The 21,613-nt window shown below is 36.2% G+C and overlaps 1 protein-coding gene across 1 annotated transcript in view; it reads right to left on the bottom strand.

Moving 5' to 3' along the window:
- The window catches only part of PTPN4 (protein tyrosine phosphatase non-receptor type 4), a 187,462-nt gene that overhangs the window by 19,868 nt on the left and 145,981 nt on the right, over positions 1-21,613 (bottom strand). The window contains exons 14-19 of the mRNA XM_069461012.1: positions 21,395-21,520; positions 18,587-18,745; positions 9,971-10,130; positions 8,866-8,949; positions 8,716-8,772; positions 2,407-2,563 (exon numbers count right to left, since the gene is read on the bottom strand). Of these exons, the coding sequence (XP_069317113.1) occupies positions 2,407-2,563; positions 8,716-8,772; positions 8,866-8,949; positions 9,971-10,130; positions 18,587-18,745; positions 21,395-21,520 (743 nt within the window). The remainder of the gene's footprint in view (positions 1-2,406; positions 2,564-8,715; positions 8,773-8,865; positions 8,950-9,970; positions 10,131-18,586; positions 18,746-21,394; positions 21,521-21,613) is intronic.

Genomic DNA, 21,613 nt, shown 5'->3' with positions numbered 1-21,613 from the left:
GCAGACAGAGGTCCTGGTCCAGATTTTGACTATAAAACAATGTTAGAAAGATCTTTTGTAAGAAGTAGGCCCTCTAGTAGGTTTAAAGTAAAAATGAGGCAATTTGGAATTGAACAAAGGCCATGCCTTTGCCTTCATATGAACTTTTATTCATATTCTGGCTCTGAACCAGTCATGAATCTTTAATCAGGTAACTGAATGTCTTGGTGCCGTAGTGTCTTCAACTATAAAATCAGGATAATTCATCTCACTGGATGGCTCTGAGGATTAAATGAGAATATACAAAAGAGCCTAGGTGCACAGAAAACTTTCAATAACTATTAGCTGTTATTATTAAGTTCTTTAGGATCTATTATCAAGAGAAAACAGAATAAAATTGAAAGAATATTATTCCTCGTACAAAATCTGAAGTTTTATGTGATAGAAAATGACTAGCAATGATTACCTAAGTATCAGGTCTAAATGAACAAGCTCCTTGAAAAGTAAAAATAGAACGTTCTATTGAAGTCCTACTAATCTTCCTAGAAAGCCAATTCTAGACCATAAATGGAGAAGATCAATGAAAATGCTTATCTGTGAACAAGAAGAGTTTCTGTTTGTTTGTTTGTTTTTAAAGAGATAGGGTCTCAATTTGTTGCCTAGGCTTGAATACAGTGGCAGGACCACAGCTCATTACAACCTAGAATTCCTCTTGAGTAGCTACGGCTACAGGCACATGACATCATGCCTGGCTAATTTTTGAACATTATTTGTAAAGACAAGATCTCACTATGTTGCCTAGGCTGGTCTCAGAATTGTGGCCTCAACCAATTGTCCCTCCTCAGCCTCCCTAAATGCTGGGATTTCAGGTGTGAACCACCACTGCAGCCTTTAAAAACAAACAAAAACTTTCTTGCAAAATTTTGCAGGGTTAGGTGTGGTGGCAATAGGTAGAAGTCTAATTACATTTTACTTTCCTATGTTACATATTCAACAAGTTGCAACATGGTATTAAACAATGATTATTCTATGGCTAAAACTATGATCAACAGTAAACTGTTCTGAATAAAACTACAAGAATATGTCTAATTCTGGGAGATAGGCACATACAACTTCCTTCTTAGAGGAGACCGATAAGGTATTGAGGGAACTTGAAACAATGCCATACGAATACTGGCTGAAGGCTCTGGGACTCCTAAATAAACTGGAGAAGTGGAGGGAAGTTCCTGGTAAAATTAGCTGATGTCAAAAAACTGAAAGAAGAGGGGTTTAAACTTACTCTATGTAGCACAAAATGATATAATTAGGAACAACATAACTGAAAGAAGATGTACTTTTAGTTCAATTTATAGTTCAAGTTATCCAAAGATGGAATGAACTACTTCAGGAGCCACTGAGTACTCTACATCGTTAAGATGTTCTTGAGGTTGTTGAAGAGGAAAATCATGCAATTAGCAAAGGAGCCAAAGCTTACGGTGTTTAAAGTTTCTCTAAAACCTGGGACTCTATGACTATGAATTAACAAGTCAGCTGTCCAGAGTGGGAGATGAAATGATTAGGCAGGTAGACATCTCTACTGAAAACATAGAAAGGATTTTTTTTTTTTTTTGAGACAGAGTCTCGCTCTGTTGCCCAGGCTAGAGTGCCATGGTGTCATCATAGCTCACAGCAACCTCAAACTCCCGGGCTCAAGTGATCTTCCTGCCTCAGCCTCCCAAGTCCCTGGGACTACAGGCACTTGCCACAACACCTGGCTAATGTTTTATTTCTATTTTTAGTTGGCCAGCTAATTTTTTCTACTTTTAATAGAGACAGGGGTCTCACTCTTGACCAGGCTGGTTTCGAACTCCTGCCCTCAAGTGATCCTCCCCCCTTGGCCTCCCAGAGTGCTAGGATTATAGGCTTGAGCCACCATGCCCGGCCAACATAGACAGGATTTTTAAACAACTGTTCTAACTATAGCTTGTTATGGAGTTTTCCAAAGGTGCAACAAAGTTCAAATTTACTCATTCATTCAAAAAGTATTTGAGTACTTACTACTGCTACTAGGGCAACTGGGGGAAAAGGGAGGCCAGTTTACCAATGGTAGTCAGGGGAGAAAAAGATTCTGAAGATGACATCTGAGCAGAGACCTTAATGAACTGAGGAATAAGTCATATAAAAATGAAGAAGAGTGTATTTGGCAGAGGATTGGAACATCTGAGGAACAGCAAGAAAGCCAGTATAGAATAGAGAAGAATGAACAAGGCTGTGTGGGAGGAAAGGTGGCCATGAAATTGGATTTTACTCCAAGTATAAATGGAAGCCAGTATGCTTTGAGCAGGAAACTGACACGACTTATGTTTTAAGTTAGCACTCCAGTTGATGTGTCCAATAATAAATTGTAATTAATTATGACAAATATCTAATACTACACAGAGTACTTACCATTAGGTCGAACTAGAAGCATGAGTTCCCCAGAATGTCTTTCACAGCTAGCTTTAATAAACAGGACAACCTGATCATGGGTATGTTCTGCAATGTCCCGACCATTGATCAGTACAACTTGGTCCCCTTCATTCAATCGAGGGACACAGAGGTCAGCCTGTAATGCAATGCAGATAAGATTTCAAATTTGCATGCAGCTCTCTGAAAGTAAAGCACGGGAATTTATTTTTATAAACTCTAGAACAGAAGAATTAAACTGTATGTAAAAAAGTATCTATCCATTTATTCATTTATTTTAAAAAATGCAGAAACATAGCTATCCCATGAAGATTCTATTTTTTTCTCTTTCTTCATTCAACAATTTCTTTCTTGATGACCTATCATGTGCTTAGACATATAGAGAAGACTGATAATTTCAAGGTGCATACACACAGACAGCCCTTGCTTTGCACTGTCTAGATACATACAAATTTCAGTTACCATGGGTTAGTTAAAACATTGTCACACTAGAAAAAAAAATTTTTTCCCCTGGGGCCACATGTTTTATTAAAGAAAAAAAACTTCGAAAACCAAATGATCCTTTTTAATTTAATGAAAAATTTGTTATTTTTTATTGTTTTCTGTGTGTGAGTTGTATGCAACTTAAAAAATAGTTCAAGTGGCTCAAGGTAAAGAGACATGTGAGTTATATATACTTCACGAGGCCCCAGGCTCAAAACTAGCATGAGTTAATTACAAGTCACATGGCAGTTAATGTGTTAAATAACATCAGCCCCCCTAACAATGTGGTTGAAATTTTAGTTACCACAATGTATTAACTGTGAATAATTGCTAACTGTGAATAATTGCTAACTGTGAATAATTGCATAAAGTACAAACTTTGTTGCTATGTCTTCAGTAGAAAAATCATTACATAAATGATAGAAACTCATCATTATCAGTGACCAATCACATCAGTTCTTTCAAAGTCTACTGTTGATTTGATGATGCACATTTGTTATTTAGTTTATGCACAGACAGCAAAGCATGTAGTTGTACTGCCTCTTTGTCTCCCAGTGATAAACTCATATATAAAAATAAGAAATCTAAAGAAGGAATTGACCAGAAAAAGATGAAAGTGCAGCAAATAAACGAAAGGTGATTAATGCTAGAAGTGAAACTGAGTTCTACAAGAAATAGGTAACTATGGAAATGTTGATGATACTGCTGTTTGAGACTACATATGTAGCCAAAGGAACTCTGTGAGATATTTCACAACACAGAAAGTTCAAAGGACAAAATGTTGGGAGTGGATCCAACCTAAGAGAGGATCATGACAACTTGCCAAGGCAAGAAAAGATGCTTACTTTGTACTGTTACAAAAATGACAAGAAGTTAGCAAGCACTATTCAAACTACTTGTGATAAGTTTTCACAAGGAAATAAAACATGTTAATGCTCAGTATTTCGAATTATAGGATACTAAATCAATATTAGTTTTACTATTTTTCATTTCTTTCTACCTTTATAAGAAACAGAGAGATTTTGATGTTTTGATGAAAAATTTAAAGGTCATGGGAACAACCATAAATTTTCCCACTGATCAAGATCACTGCATGATTTCTTTTTTTTTTTTTTTTTTTTTTTTTGAGACAAGAGTCTCACTCTGTTGCCAAGGCTAGAGTGCCGTGACATCAGCCTTGCTCACAGCAATCTCAAACTCCTGGGCTCAAGCAATCCTACTGCCTCAGCCTCCCGAGTAGCTGGGATTACAGGCATGTGCCACCATGCCCAGCTAATTTTTTCTACATATTTTTTAGTTGTCCAGCTAATTTATTTATTTATTTATTTATTTTTTTAGTAGAGATGGGATCTTGCTCTTGCTCAGTCTGGTCTTGAATTCCTGAGCTCAAACAATCTGCCCGCCTTGGCCTCCCAGAGTGCTAGGATTACAGGCGGAAGCCACCGCGCCTGGCCCATGATTTCTTCTTGAGTGTTTATTTTTACCGTCCTGGACTACTGTGCAAAGTGAGGACCATCTGCACTTTATTAAGAAACAAAACAGTAATTAAGGTAAAAGAGAGAAAAAAAATTGAAATATGGACAGTGTGTTCTGGGAACAAAGCAATGAAAATATGTGAGAATCAAGTTTGAAGAATGATAGGCCAGATAGAGAAGGAAATGATGCGGTTGAATCTTACAAAAAAGTGAAATTCTTGTGGCAAAGGCATGAAGAAAGGAAAGCACAGCTACTCAAATTCATTATAAACGTAAAGTCAATAAAATCCAACAAAGTATTGTCATTAGTTGAAAGGGCACTGGTCTAGAAGCCAAGTTTTTCCTGTGCTGCTTAAGAAATGTGTGATCATGGACACCTGAAACAATGAAAATGGAACAGATACCTGCCCTATTATTTCATAGAGTTGTCTGTGAAGATAAAAATGATATAATTCAACTCAAAGCTTTAAAATCTAAAATATTCAATTAGGGTTGTGTCCCTTCTCTTGAGTTGCTTATTTTTTCTACTCCTGTAGTGAAGTAGATGACAGACATTCATATACTCCCTCTGTGTACTACTGGTGTAATGCTTTTGTGCACCAATGTGGTTCAAAGTTTTTGTAAATGTCTTTGAGACACCTAAATATGGTGAATTGGGAGGTAATGATACTGGGGAAAATGTAGCTGAAAGAGCTATCTTCTCACATTATTTTGTTGATAGTCTAGTTAGTGGAAGAGAAGAGGTGGTCTCTGTGTTAGAGAGGATAGCTATGAGTCTCTCTTACTATACCCATTATTGCTGAAGGAACTCTCATACTTAACCTGCCTTTTTTGGGCATGTTATTTTTTTATTTGCATTTCATTCTGATCTGGAAAAGTGTAGATAAACTGCATATTAAAATGAATTTTGTTGGAGCGACAGCTATTGGCTAAAAGATTATCAGATAGGAAGAGAAACATGACCAGGTTGCAGTGATGCATGCCTGTAGTCCCAGCTACTCAGGAGGCTGAGGTAAGAGGATCACCTGAGCCCAGGAGTTTGAGGTTGCTGTGAGCTATGAGCACACTTGTGAATAGCCACTATACTTCAGCCTGAGCAACATAGTGAGACCTTGTCTCTAAGAAAAAGTAGGGGGGAAAAAAAGGAAGAGAAACATGACTTTAATTGGGAGTTATTTTATCCACTTCAGAAGGTGTCTAATAGAAAAATAACATTAAAATATGTGAATCCCATACATATGTACAACTATGATGTATTCATAAAAATTAAAAAAAAATTGAAACCCTGTCCATTTTCCCCAATTACCTAAAATTTGGTTTCCAATTTGAAGACTGTAGTCTCTAAATTAATGAAGTAATATAAAAATGATAAATTCCTATTGTTTTTATTTGTTCTAAATTCAGCCAATATTTGTGGGACATAGTTCTACGTGGCAGAAGGGGAAAATGACGAATAATCTGTATAGCTTAAAAAGAAAGCTCACAGTCATAGAATTCCATTTGGAAATGAACCTGTCTATAGAATGTTCCCTGAACATTCTTGACTTAGTTGAAAACTATCCAAATTCACTGCTCCGAAAAAAATGAATATTTCTTTTGAGTTATTCACTATTACAACTGCCATACAAATAAAGAAAGGTGTATTATTTTTTCTAATTATAAGAGCAATGCATGCTCATTGTCATGATTCTGACAATTAAAAAAGGAATATAGAAGAAAGTGATAAATGCCAGTAATTCCATTATCCAGATGAAACACTGCTAACTTTCTGGGCATGTTTCTAGACTTTTTCTATGTACACAATTTACATTTTAATAAACTGAGTCAAATATATATGTGGAATTATAACATTATCCCATAATATCATCTTATGGACATATTATATAGAGTTAAATCATCATCTCAATAGCTGCAAAGCAACATATAATTTATTTCCCCAATTCTAATGACGTACATTTTTTTTTTCAATTTCAAACTATTATAAACCACACTACAATGAATATCTTTGTGTTAAGTAAGTATCCTTTGTTCCCTAGCCCAATTATTTCTTAGGGAAAATTCCTAAAAGTGAAATTGTTGGGTCAAAAGATATACAATTGATTTTTAAAAGTTTTAGTTTAAATTTTTATTTTCAGTAAAGTTATAAATTGCAGTTTAAAGAGCTGAGATTGTAATGAAACCATTTTTTTTTTTTTTTTGGAGACAGAGTCTCGCTCTGTTACCTGGGCTAGTGCAGCCTCGAACTCCTGGGCTCACGCAATCCTCCTGCCTCAGCCTCCCAAGCAGCTAGGACTACAAGCACTCGCCACCACGGCTGGCTAATTTTTTGTTTCTATTTTTAGTTGGCTGGCTAATTTTTTCTATGTTTAGTAGAGACGGCGTCTCACTTTTGCTCAGGTCTTGAACTCCTGACTTCAAGTGAGCCTCTTGCCTCGACCTCCCAGAGTGCTAGGATTATAGGTGTGATCCACTGCGCCCGGCCAGAAAACATTTCTTGTGCTTCTGTCTACTACATCCCCGTCTCTAGAGGCAACTTCTTTCAACATCTTTTTGTATTTACCTCTGTATCTCTAAATAACATCTCCCTTTTGTTTTTGTTTTCTATTTTAGACATTAACTTTCTATATGATAGGTGAGAATTTTGCAGTCTTTGCTCTCCTTATCTGCAGTCCCAAATATATACATACTTTCCATTAAATAATTTTGGGTTATTTCTACCATCTTTGTCTCCATCCTTGATATGCACAGTATGTCTCTGGAAGTCATTTTAGACACAGTATGTATGTATGTATACATATGTAATACGTGTGTATAGGTATGTATGCATGTCCTTTCCCCCAACCACAACTGACTCTTTTCAAATGAGGACATCTGATCCAAGTTGGATCTATTAAGGGTTTACTTCCCAGGAGTTTATAATTTAGACTGAGAGGTTTAGTCACTATAGGTTACTGTGCTGGTAAATATATAAATAAGGAAGTTATTAGTAGTCATTTCTTACCACACAAACTGAGGCTTAAGTAGCAGAAGATAGCTATACAATTTCTATTTAGTGGAGATTTATCAGTCACAATCTAACTTCAGTGTGTGTGGTGGTGATACCACAGGACTTGGCTTGAAGTTGTTACTAAGTACACTGTTTTATTTAGTCTGGAGTGTTTTATTTGGAGAGGCTTGAGAGATAAAGCTGATTCAGTGTACAAATTAATTTCCACTGAATGAGAAGAATGGAACAATCATATAAAAAGAAATAAAGGTGAAAAGCAGAGTCTTGATGATTTTTAAAGTTTCTTCTAGAGGTCAGACTGCATTCCTATCCTCAGGTTTTGTGTGACACCTCTATAGCTATCTGACATGCTTATGCTTACAGAAGCTATTTTGTGTCTATGCTTATGCCAGGGTATTCCGTGAGTACCCTGTTATCTGTAACCAACAAGGTCCTTAAAGACTAGAACCAAAACCACACAGCATGATATCCTTGATCAATCTCAATTGTGATTTTCAAACTAAATTTGAAAAGCACTGAAAAAACATAGCTGGCCTCTTTCTCTCAGGCTGCTGGCTCATACTTTTCCTAGGACAGAGAGACATTGAAATGATGAAGGGTATATGGAGACCATTTAGGTAAGAAAAATGAAATTAAACAGAGTAGACAACATAAATGGGAATTTGAAAGCAGTATTTGCTACATATAACAACAATAAAGATAATGTACCTACAATTAACAATTTGTCCTATGATCAATAGAAAGTTCATGGTTGTTGAAGCTAAACGATAAGTAAAATAGGGGATACATATAATGGGTAAATATAAGGTTTTCTCTACTTTTGTTCAGAATGTTCATAATAAAAAGTTTAAAAAATTGTCCTTATAGTATGATTTCCATTTAAAGTAAATTTCATGTTTGTATAGTGGTAAGAACAAAGAAAAAAAATAAATGACTTAAATAGAAAGTAAGCAAATATAATGTATTTAAGCTATTCTAAATGAAAAAATAAGCAAACAAAAAAGCCCCTAAAACTCTACTTCTGTTTACATTTTTTTTTAAAGGGGATTATTTTGATAGAATCTGTTAACACTTTAGAAGCACTGAAAGTCATAAGTGGCTTCTTTACGAAAACAAAGCTTCAAAAAACAAGGATTTACTCTTCTTGACCTGGGAATAAATAAAACTAACTTCCTAGCAATTCAAGAGATTCAGCTAATGACATGTAATGCTTGACAAATTAAAAGAAATGATAAATTTCTTCCTTTATTTAAAGTAATAAAAAATGATAAAGTAAGTACGTATGCTTGGAAAACAGGATTTACTTGAAATATTTAGATAACTCACAGGTGTTCCTGGTGCTACCCGGGACACAATCACAGGCATCTTCTGATCATATCCTCCCTTAAAAAGATAGCAAGTCAAACATTAGTCAAATTTTACCAAAATAAGAACATCTGCATTTAAAAACTGAGTACAATGTAAATTCCAGGTTACCTTTACATTGAATCCAAATCTTCCATTTTCATCAGGTTTCATTCTGATTAGAACAAGATTATCATGTGGAATGCCACCATTTGGCTTAAAAAGACAAAAAATAAATAACTTTTAGTTGTTTTCACTTAAAATCTATCCTTCAAGTATACATGAAGCATGTTTTTTGTATGATTTTATTATCTATAGTATGTAAAGAATCATAATTCAAATCAAATTGTTAGCTCAGAAAAGTAAATTTCTTTGACAAATAACTTGCAGTTTTAGTCAAACTGGACATATTCTCTCATGCATTCTTGCCACCACATGCTGGACTATACATGCCAGGAGGAACAAGGGCCATGCCTGTCTTTATTAATTGCTATATTCTTACAACCTGGCCAGGTTCTCATATAAATATATACATATAAAAGCACATATCAAGTACTCATAAATGTTACAGGAATTCAAATGATACTTCCTCTGCTTGATACGTGTGCTTTTTAAAAACAAGAGATACAATCCACATACCATACACTTCATCCATTTAAAGTATATAATTCAATATTTTTTACTATAGTTACAGAGTTGTACAGATATCACCACTATCTAATTGTACAATATTTTCATCAACCCCCAAAGAAATCTTGTAGCCATTAGCAGTCACTCCCCATTCCCCCACCTCCCATTCTTCAAAGTCTAGTCAAAAACTAATCCTTTCTATAGATTCTGGATATTTCATGTATATGGAATCATATAATATATGGCTATTTGTTACTGGCTTCTTTCACTTAGTATGCTCTATGCTTGCTCTTTGAAGGAAAGAATCTAGTTAATTCTTATTTATGCTTCGAGATGCAGGTCAGAGATGATCTCTTCTGGGAATCTTCCCTTAACCCTACAGCTCAATTAGCTCCTCTTATATACTCCCTGCATTCCCTATAACCACTTCTAATTATAGAATTTATACTGAGTTACATCATGGCACAATTCATAACCAAAGAATATGCTGAAAAAGAGAAAGTACTGTAATACGATTTACAACTAAAAAATGCCACAGTACAAAAGAAATTTTATTTAGAATTTTAAAAATTCAACGGAAAGTGAGAAATTTGAAGAAGCTACTTACAGTAGGTTTTTCGGGGGAAGATGGAACATCAAATGTTTCATTAATATGATTTTCTAGATCTTGCTGAGAATGTGAATAATGAATTTGGTTCCAACTGTTTTTCTTAGATTGTTTGGGTGGCAAAGCTGGAGGCTGTCCATCTCCAGGAGACTCCTGTGATCTAGGAAAAGAAAAGGAAAAAAATAAATATTTCAGAAGTTGTCTCATAGCATTTATTTTTTAAAAGTTAGGGTCAAGTGACCCAAATATTTACAATGGTAGGAGACAGGCTTTAAATATCATATCTGTTTGTAAATGCCACTTTTTAAATGAAACTTTTCCTAACTTTGAAGTAGTAAATCTAATTTCCTATTTTATCAAATATGTAAATAAGTGTATAATAAAGTACACTTTAAAGGTATCCCTAAGATATTTATTAATCTACTATAACAATGTACACACCTTTCTAAAAAAAATTTTCTTTAAGGTTTTCAGTGGAGCCATGGGTAGCCAGGGAATAATGCAGGCAAAGAGAATTCAGAACTGAGAATTGGGCCATTCTTCGGATAAAACACCTGGTCCAGTCTAATTAACTTAAGAGATTAGCCTAATCTATGTAGAAATAAATCATAATTCATCAGAGTAATGAACTCATTATAATAATGTGACAAGGACTAGAAATCTGAGCAAGAATGCTGAGATCATCACCGAAGAGACAAAACTAGCTGAGATACTGTCAGAGTTTATGATTTAAGGAGAGAAAAAGAAAATCAATTAACATTAGAGAGCATAAGCCTCAGTTTGTGGCAGCTAGCATCATTAAAAAGAGCTAGGTATTACAGGGGAAACTTCGAGGCAGAAATTCTAGCTTTTAAGAACAAGCATGGGAGGCCAAGGTAGGAGGATCACTTGAGGCCAGGAGTTCAAGGTCAGCCTGAGCAACATAGCGAGACTCTTTCTCTACAAAAAAATTGGCTGGGTATGGTGGCACACACCTATAGTCCCACCTACTCAGGAGGCTGAGGCAGAAGGATCGCTTGAGCCCAGAAGCTGGAGGTCGCAGTGAGCTATAATGATGACACAGCCCTCTAGCCTGGGCAACAGATTGAGATCCTATCTCAAAATAAACCAACCAACCCACAAGAAACAAAACCCCTAAATCCAAAGAAACAGCTTATGATTCATTAGGCTTCTTTTCTTCCTTGGCCATGGGACTTGCCATGTCTCAAACAGGGACTGCTGTCATTCTGGGTCCCAGAATGAAGATAATGTGGAGCAGAGCCATAGTTGACCCATGATGTACATATAATGTAAGAAAGAAATAACCTTTGTTACTGCAAGTCACTTTAAGTCAGGCTTATTTGCTATCATGGCATAATGTAGCCCAAGATAACTGATACAGATTACTTCCACAGGGCCCCCTGGATATATATGTTCTTAGTAGAGAAGTTGGGTGTGAACTTACTAGAGGCTGGCTGCTAGATACCTGGTAGATATGGTAGTGAAGCTGAAAATATGATTAGTGCCAAGGGAGTCAGCTGGGATTAGTAATGCATGGTGTGATTGTATGGTCCTCCAGGGAAGTTTCTTCCAATAAAGAATAGAATCTTTCTGAAATTTTATAATCTGGTATAAAATATAATCACTAACTAAGCAAGTGAACAATAATGTCCACTCAACCTAGATCTCTGCGTAAAAACAGGCACAAATGCTCTAAATTCTGCTAAGTCTACATGGATTGCATCAAAGTACACGACCTTCCTTTTCAACAAAAACTTCACTGAGCTCTGCTTTAAATGGACAGGAATTCCAGGTCCCAAACACAGTAAGTGGTTTTTATGGTACTTTCAACTGCCAAGAACCTAAGCCCCTAAGGGTAAATACATTCAAGTGTTGCTAGTCCAGGGAAATGATTCCATGGACTAGAATAAAGATATGTACCTCAATTACCATGTCTTACTACATAGGATTAGAGGAGATAAAGATGGACATCCCTTGGCAGAACCTCACAGATGTGACATTTCTAGAAAGCAGTTGATAAAGAATTTCCAAAACTTTACAAAAATCAGAAGTTACCTGATTCCACATATATAATGAATTATAGAAATGATCCCTGAAAGTATAATCTTTGACTCCACATACATTAATCAACAGGTCTCACCCCTTATTTAGGCATAGTTTTTTTTTTCTGGTTTTGCATACATTTGTCATACACAGGAAGCATTTAGCCTCAAAACTAAAGGTTTGTGGGAAAAAGTATAAGGTTGAGATCAGATGGAAACGGAATTAGAGCAACTTTCTTATTCTTCGTCCAGCTATCAGTCTAAATATAGTGCCAAAATATACAGCAGAATAACTCAAGTCTGATCTTTAGTGAAATATCTAAATGAGCTAAACCTGGTAGGTATGGGCGTAACAGTGGCAATATGGAATATTTTGCTAAAACTGCTGAATCTCTATTTCTGGGGTTAGTTCTTAGGCACATATAGTCAAAAAAACCCTCCAGAGATAATTTTCATTGTGTACATCTCATTAGAAATCATTGTCTTAAAACAGTGGTTATAAATTCATGGCTTATGGGCCAATTTTGGCTAACATACATTTGGCCCATTCATTGCTTTTATAAAAATCATGTGAGTTAACTGACTACATTTTAAAATTACATACAAATCTGGATTTTCAAAATGAAAAATCTGGAAGCTCTGGAAAGAATGGACCTACATTACTAGTTGTCAAACACTGGATAAAGGCAAGTGGCAGCTATTGCCTTTAGATGAGGGCATGGGCACTCTAATCCACATAAATCTCCACTCCCATGTTTCTTGCCAGACTCCAGTGGGTATGTGAGCATGACCTCTTCTTAAATATTCAAAACAAGCAGGAAGACACAGATAGGAAGAGAGTCCAAGTATATGAGCTTGGGTTGGGATTTAAGCCAAATTCTAAAGAAAAGGTTAAGGAGAATGGAGTCTAGACGGAGATGTAGCAAAGGAAAGGACAGTAAAACCCTGGATTTCATGACAGGGCTACCTGCATTCTCATTGTCTTATGTAACTTTCTTATTAAAGTAACTTCTCAGAGAGTGGCAGGCAGGCTCTTCAGATGCCTGATTGCTGCAGAGAGTGAGGTTGGTCTGGGGAGCTATTTCAATTTAATTATGTGCTCTCTCATTAATCCCAGTAACTGTTTCCTCCTTCTATGCTTCCAACTTAAATAGCCAAACTATATATATATATATGCACACATAAAATAAAGTCTGTAAAAGTAATCAAGAATGTTAACATAGACACCTGAAATTCATATGTTGGGAAAAGGTCATTAATTACATTTTTAAGAGTATTAACTCATTATTTTAATGAATAACTTCCTTCTTCATATCTAATGTAGAGCTATTATGTGCAATCTATTACTTAAACTGTTATCTACGAAGATGACTTTCATAGGCAAACCATGCATTATAATCAGAAATTATAATACATTTTAAATAATGTCATGAAATAGACCAGTTCTTAAAAATGATACTATTTGTAGGCACGTGCACACACAAAACTGCCAAGTATAACCAAATGAGGAGACATCATGTAGTTGGGAGAATAACCAGGCAGCATAGTGAAACATAGCTCTATCAGGAGTAACAGGCCAGGTGCGGTGGCTGACGCCCATAATCCTAGCACTCTGGGAAGCCAAAGCAGGAGGACTGCTTGAGACTAGGAGTTCGAGACCAGCCTGAGCAAGAGCTAGACCCTGTCTCTACTAAAAATTGAAAAATTAGCTGGGTGTCATGGCACATGCCTGTAGTCCCAACTACTTGGGAGGCTGAGGCAGGAGGATGCTTGAGCCCAGGAGTTTGAGGTTGCTGTGAGCACAGATGATGCCATGGCACTCTACCCAGAGTGACAGAGTGAGACTCTGTCTCAAAAAAGAAAGAAAGAAACAAACAAACAAATAATAGCTGGTACCCTGAAGGAAGAAACCTATACTTTAAAGAGAAGTCCAGCCTCTACTAACAGGTGGCTTAGACAGAACAAGGGAAAAAGAAATCAAAGAAAGAAGTAACAGTGCTAAAGGTCCAATGAACAACCTGGGGATCTGGGCTGTGGCTGGAGTCTTACAAGTGGGGGCAACCATCTGACTTTAAAGATGGGAGCCGGAAAAGATCTGTCATAAAGTTAGAAAGAAAGGCAATCCTGAAGGGATCATTGTTGTTACCTTTGTTACTTATCAAAAAGAAAAATGAGCAAGATAAACTTTGAAAATCATGAATTAAAAAAAATGCTAAAGGTCTGACTATGCATATAGGCCTGTGACAGAAGCAAAAAATTTATTCTAATTTAAGACTAGAAAATAAATAAAAACTATATTCTTGTTAGACACTAATACAAACTTGCCAGGAATGGTGGCTCTTTTAAAATTGTGTTTTCGAAGATACATAACAGACTCATTTAACTGTAATTACCGGTGTCATTCTATTTTTCACTGGGCATTCAGTCCCTGTCCTTAGTGTCCAGATAGAAGTAATCGAGACTTTAGTCATAGGTAGATGGCAGGTAAGCATAGTGTAGTTATAGCAGTTCAGGGACCTGCAATTAGTCTTGCTGTCACAAAATACAGCATCTAATATGAGTCCCCATGGCTTGATTATCTTCAATTCATACTGTCTTTGGTTTTTTTTATTTCTTTGTCCTAGAGCAGGCTAGTATTTGTAGGGTTCATAATATATTGCTAGGCTTGGTCAAGACTGGAATGGGAATTAGGTAAAACTGAGTTTGTAGATGGAAGTCATCACTTCCAGTAGCTGAGAGTGGGCAGAGGAAAGGCAAAGACTAAGCAAAAGGAATTGACAAGGTATGGACAAAGCTGCAGAGGACTCATTAGATAGGACTAGAATGAGATAGTCTGGGAAAGACCGGCTCAGGGAAATGGACTTAACACATGAGGATTATGAAGTCTGTGTAGAGTCTCTTGTGATTAGGAACTTAAGGAGAAAGTTGAGAATGTGGAGAATTTCTTACTGTGTTCATTCAGACACCCATACGTCAAAAATATGCAGACACATAAATTGTTAATAATATAAAAGCCATCAGTATATATCCCAAAAGCTTAATTGAAAAAAGCTATATAATCATATGCTCACAGCACCCCTATAAGGTAGGTATTAACAACTTGTTTTTAAAAGGTGAGAAAACTGAAGCTTAAAGAGATAAAATAACTCATCAAAGGTCACCTAATTAGAAGTGGTGGAATTAAGTTTTAAACCTAGTTTGAATCCAGAACTTGTACTCTTACCATTATGTTATACAGTTGCACCTCAAAGAAAATAACTACAAAAAGCAGGAGGAAAGTTATTCTAAATCGGAGGTTTCTAAACTTCTTGTAGCAGTGGAGTCTTTTCTTCAAATGAACTACTACTCAGAAGCCAACTTATGAATAGATAAAAGCTAAGCACCCCTCCTACCTGCCAGTATCTGAGGCTTCAACAGAACACCTAGGACTTAATCAGAGCATATCCTGAACATGACTATTTTAAATCACTCCGTTTTGGTTATAAATGGTAATCTGCTATATTTTAAATTCTAATAGAAATTACTTATATTTTAATGAACAGAAAGCAAGACTAGTGGAGAGCAAGCCTTAAATACATTCATATTTACTTTAATTGATAACATTTCTAACTTAATGGTACTACTTACGTTAGCTTTCAGATGTTAAGAGAAATAAGCGTTCGGAATATAATTCTAAAAGTGTTCCAAATATACAACCTTTTTTTTTTTGAGACAGGGTCTTTCTTGATCAGGATACAGTGCAGTGGCCTGATCATAGCTCACTTAACCTCAAACTTCTGCCAAATGCCCAACTTTTACACTAGGTTTTTCATCACAAATAACGTGCTTATCTTAAACTTTGACCTTTTTTTTTTTTTTTGAGATGGTCTTGTTTTGTCACCTCGGCTAGAGTATGTATAGTGGCATCACCATAGCTCACTGCAACTTCAAACTCTTGGGCTCAAGTGGTCCTCCCACCTCAGCCTCCTAAGTAGCTGGGACTATAGGCGCGCATCATCATGCCTGGACAATTTTTCTATTCTTTGTAGAGACGGGTTTCCCTATATCGCTCAGGCTGGTCTAGAACTCTCGGTCTCAAGCGATCCTCCCACCTTGGCCTTCCAAGGTTGTAGGATTATGGGTATGAGGCACTGTGCCCAGCCTGACCTTTTTAATTTTTAAATTTTTTTTTTAAAGAGACATGGTCACACTATGTTGCCCATGCTGGGGTGCAGTGGCTATTGGGGGGGGGGGGGAAGGGGCGGGGGAGGGGTGATGATAGCACACTATAGGCTTGAACTCCTGGGCTTAAGCTATCCCACTGCCTTAGCCTCCTGAGTAGAGAGGAACTGCGCTTGGCAACTTTGACATTTTGGAAAATGTTAAGCAGAGAGCAAATAATGAAAATGTTAAGTGTACTATGTTCCTAACAGAGCAATATGCTGTCACATAGTAGCAAAAAATTTGTAAGAACTGTCAATCAACATGTGGGCAAAAATTTTCCCAATTTATTTCAGTCCAGTCAGCTTTAAATTTTCTCATGAATGCTTCAACAACTGCAGTGAAAGCAGCATATTTTGCAGGCAAAGCAGCTCTCTGTTGTTGCCTTTAGCAATTTGTATCCTAATAAAAAAATTTTAACTGCCCAATTCACATACTGTGATTGTTATTTTTGTAGATACCAGAGCTTCCTTGTTACATTTTAGGAGTATATTAGTATTTTTGATATGGATTTATTAAAACAAACATCTGTTAGGTATTTTAAAATTATTCTAGAGCTATTATTTATCTCATAAAATTACAAACTAAACCAGTCTAATTTTTTATGAAACATTTAAAGAAAAGAAGCAAATGGTAGACTATGATCTCATTTATTTTTATCCCTGCCTATAAATAGTAACTTTATTCTAAACAGTACAAGCTATCTCCTGTTCTCACTTAAGAAATAGAGAACTCGTGAGATGATTTTATCTGTCAATTAAAAAAATGGTGAAAAATCTTAAAAAAAAAAATCTATTTCACTACCTATTGAAATGCATTTGGCCAATTGAAAAATTAAAATCTATGGATTAAAAATCAACAAAATTCTTGTTTAGGATACAAAGTTTTCCCTGCTGGTTCTAGTAGGGAAGGCCTTAGAGTTTTTGTTCTGTAAATTGGGGCATGTGTTGTAAGCATGGCTTTCTCATCTGTAAGCCACCACGCTTGGCTAATTTTTTAATTTTTTTTGTAGAAATGGGGGCCTCTCTATGTCTGGTCTTGAACTCCTGGCCTCAAGTAATCCTCCTGCCTCAGCCTCCCAAAGTGCTGGGATTAAAGGCATGAGCCACCAACTGCTGCTGATTTTTAAATCAAATCAATTAATATTTCAATCATGTCCTGCATTACTATATTTTAAAGTTTCAGAATTAGAAAATACAAGATTATTAAAAACCAACCAAAAAGTTTACAATTATAATTTTTAAAGTTATAAAATATTAAATTTCCACACTGGGGTGAGGAATCTGTAGCCTTAAGGCCATTTGTGGCATTCCAGGTTCTTAAGTGTAGCCTTTTGACTGAATCCAAATTTTACAGAACAAATCCTTTTATTAAAAGGGATTCAGCAGAAAAAGATGAAGCTTTTCTTGCCTCCTATGGTGCTTAAGAAAGAACAGTCGTGAAATCAGAAGGCTGCAGGTTCCCCACCCCTGGCTCACTTAGCCAGCCAAGGAAGTCTTTGCTATCCAGGGACAACCATGAACATTCCGTCTCTCCTCTACCCATGACTTTCATATCCATTCTTTTTTTAACTCTGATCACATTCATTCTATCTTCTCCTCCTCAACACTTAATGGATCTTCTTACCTATCTGTATATCTTGTAAGTATTTTACTTCCCCCCCACCCAATTCTCTTACCATGTTTTTACTTGCAGATGAGCTATCTGTATTATATAAGCCAATAAATCAAGATATTGCATATTACTGTGAGAATATACAGATTAGGCATTAAGCTGATGGGGTGTAAATACTCAATTAAGAAGTTGAATTTATGTATCAACTAGTAGGCAATTATGAGGTAGGCATGGAGTTTAGAAATGATGTGTGCATGCTTTTTGTGACCTATTGTTATTTATTTATTTATTTTTAAAGAGATGAGGTCTCACTATGTTGCCCAGGCTGGCCTTGAACTCCCAGGCCCAAGCAGTCCTTCTGCTTCAGCTTCCCAAGTAGCTGGGACTACAGGTGTCTGGCTTGTTATTTAATTTTCTCAACACTGTCTATTCATCCTCATAGTTCCCTTACTTTAAAAATATTAACAAAGCTCTACCTTTCACTACCACACTCTCTGACCACGGTGCTACATTATGTGTATGCACTAAAAACTGAAGAACAGTTTGAGTCAACAAAATAACACTACAGTGACTAGGTGGGAGGAGGAGAGGCAACCAGAACTCTCCAGAACATATGAATGTATTTACAAATATATAAATTTTCAAAAATGGCATAAATAAAATTTTGTATCCAATACCCTAACTTCCCAGATTATTTCATATAGAGCAGTTCGGAGCATGTGAAAATACAGTTAGGAAGCAAAATGAAAAGAGGTCTTACGGTGATGATTCCAGAACGATGCTATTAGCTTGTGTTGATGATGGAGATCTCTGATTCACAAATACTTCTCTTGGGGAAGTATGAACCACATGATCTACCAAATGACCAACTGAAGATGGTCGTAGCCGTGTTCCCTCTTGTGTGAATGCAGAATTTCGACTAAATAATAAAGGAGAAAAACTGAATGAAAATATGCTTTAATTAAATTTTTCTAAGTTTCTTAATTATATGGTTGCATCAGAAAGTGGGTGTGTGTTTTTAAGTCTAACCATGTTGACTAAGTAGAGTCTCTGACAAAGACAGTGTGATATAAACAGAAAGAACACAGAATGGTAAGTCAGCTATCTAAGCTGCAGTCAACAATCTATCACAAGGATTTTATCTATTCAATTACCTATCTCTAAATACCCTAATGTTTCTAGGTTTTCATCACTACAATTTTGTCTTATTTAGCATTTATAAAATAAAGGGATTAAAATAAATGATTTAGTTTTATCTTCTAGTCTGAATTCTTTAATCCTTATAAATGTTTTTATTTATGGGACTTTAACTCCTAAGAATAGAAACTAAATAGCATATTTCCATCCTCATAAATAACAGTCACATACATTATTATTGTCATTACAATTATTAATTACAATAGCTAATATTTGAGCATTTATTGTGCCAGGCATCATTCTAAGCATTTCATTTAATCCTTATAACAATACTTAAAGAAAGATAATGTTGTTATAAATGTAGTTTTATAGATGAGGAAAAAGAGACAGAGATTAATTAACTTGCCCAAAGTTCAAATGTACAGTGACCCCAGGTGCCATCCTCTTAACCACAACCCTATCCTGACTCTTTAGAATTAAAAAAAAACTTTTTTAGATCATACCTAAAATTGTTTCATTAACCAGAAAACTTAATCAGAGCTACTGCTAATTAATTACTTGAATCATATGGTTTAAATTTCTTGTGTCTTCTGTAATTTGGTATAATTGTTTAATGATGCTAGTACAAATGGAGAAATGGCTGGCTGGAAGAAGTAGCAGAAAGAGGTCTGAATTTTCTTCACACAAGCTGATGAGCCTTTGAATATATATATTCTTTTATAAGGAAAAATGATTTAGTTGTTTGCAATTAGCAAGATAGAAATTATTCAGTCTACTTTTTCTAGCAGTAATTTAACATCTAAGTATAAGGTTCTGTCAACCAAACTGTTTATGTAAACATTTTACTCCCAATATGATAGAAATTTATTCTTTAGCTGACAATATCCGTCAATGCCAATAGCTTTTAGAATTTAGTGCATTTTTTTTTTTTTTTTTGAGACAGGGTCTCACTCTGTTGACTGGGCGAGAGTGTCGTGGTGTCAGCCTAGCTCACAGCAACCTCAAACTCCTAGGCTCAAGCCATCCTTCTGCCTCAGCCTCCCAAGTAGCTGGGACTACAGTCATGCACCACCACGCCTGGCTAATTTTTCTATGTATTTTTAGTTGTCCAGCTAGTTGCTTTCTATTTTTAGTAGAGATGGGGTCTCGCTCTTGCTCAGGCTGGTCTCGAACTCCTGAGCTCAAACAATCCGCCCGCCTCGGCCTCCCAGAGTGCTAGGATTATAGGTGTGAGCCACCGCGCCCAGCCTGCATTTTTATTAAACATTAATGTGCATTAACGTCCTTTCTAAAGGAAAGCTTCTATTCCATACCAAAATTCAAGTACTTTATAAATGAACCTTTTGGGTTACCAAACTATATTAATAAGTTGACACACAATTGTTTACCATTCTCTTAATTATATACATATCTAGTATTATATACACATTTGTTATTATAAAATTAAGATAATCAGGCCGGGCGCGGTGGCTCACGCCTGTAATCCTAGCACTCTGGGAGGCCGAGGTGGGCAGATCGTTTGAGCTCAGGAGTTCGAGACCAGCCTGAGCAAGAGTGAGACCCCATCTCTACTAAAAATAGAAAGAAATTATATAGACAGCTAAAAATATATATAGAAAAAATTAGCCGGGCATGGTGGCACATGCCTGTAGTCCCAGCTACTCGGGAGGCTGAGACAGGAGGATCCCTTGAGCTCAGGAGTTTGAGGTTGCTGTGAGCTAGGCTGACGCCACGGCACTCACTCTAGCCTGGGCAACAGGGTGAGACTCTGTCTCAACAAAAAAAAAAAAAAAAAAAGATAATCAACATCTCTGGCTGGTATAAGTTTATTATCTTGTTATTATCTACACCAAAACATACACCTTTTGTGAGAAATGCTAGACTGAAGTACATAACAGTATAAGTGCTGAATCACACGGTGTTTCATAGCACAGCAATAGCTAAGCTTATGGGGACTGGTGTTAGAAATTCCCTTTTCTAGGCCATAGAAAGTGCTAGAGCTGTGGTTAAGGTGGGGGTTTATATAAGAGAATCACAATCACTTGGAAAGCATCTTCAAACAATGTATGCTCCCCTAGAAATTCTGTTGGGAATCCACATAGAAAATGATTATGCCAACAGCACCCATATATAAGATTTTAAGTCTACTAAGAGATCTTCATTTATTGGCTAGGGACCCTAACTGTGAAAGTCAACTGTTGAGGACAGTGAAGGTCCTCGTTCAATGCCCTACTCCCTAATTCCCTAAGACCTTCCATGCCACTTCTGTAATGAGCAGCAAGTGAAGAAAACATAATGTTCTGGAGCAACAAACGTCATATTAGACCAAAAGACTTAAATCTTTACATATTTTGATCTTCAGACAATGGAAATATACAGCCAATAGTTTAGAAACTAGCAAAATTCACACCTGATGTTGGTCTGTACTTACTGATTAGGAGTTCCAGGTGGAGACCGTGATGGAAGGCTTTGTGTTTCTAACCTGTCATCAGATATTGAATTTCTGCTGACTACTTCCCAATCCATTAATTTCCTTGCCAAGGGTTTACTTGGGGATCTGCAGAAATAATTTAAATAATATGTAAAAAGTTTTATTTTTATACCCTGTACTATGAATCAAATCCTAAAGTTTGTTTTAATAGCTCATATT

The sequence above is a fragment of the Eulemur rufifrons genome, chromosome 1, assembly GCF_041146395.1.
Source record: "Eulemur rufifrons isolate Redbay chromosome 1, OSU_ERuf_1, whole genome shotgun sequence".
In the NCBI taxonomy this organism is placed as follows: domain Eukaryota; kingdom Metazoa; phylum Chordata; class Mammalia; order Primates; family Lemuridae; genus Eulemur; species Eulemur rufifrons.
This window is presented reverse-complemented; position numbering and strand designations above follow the sequence as displayed.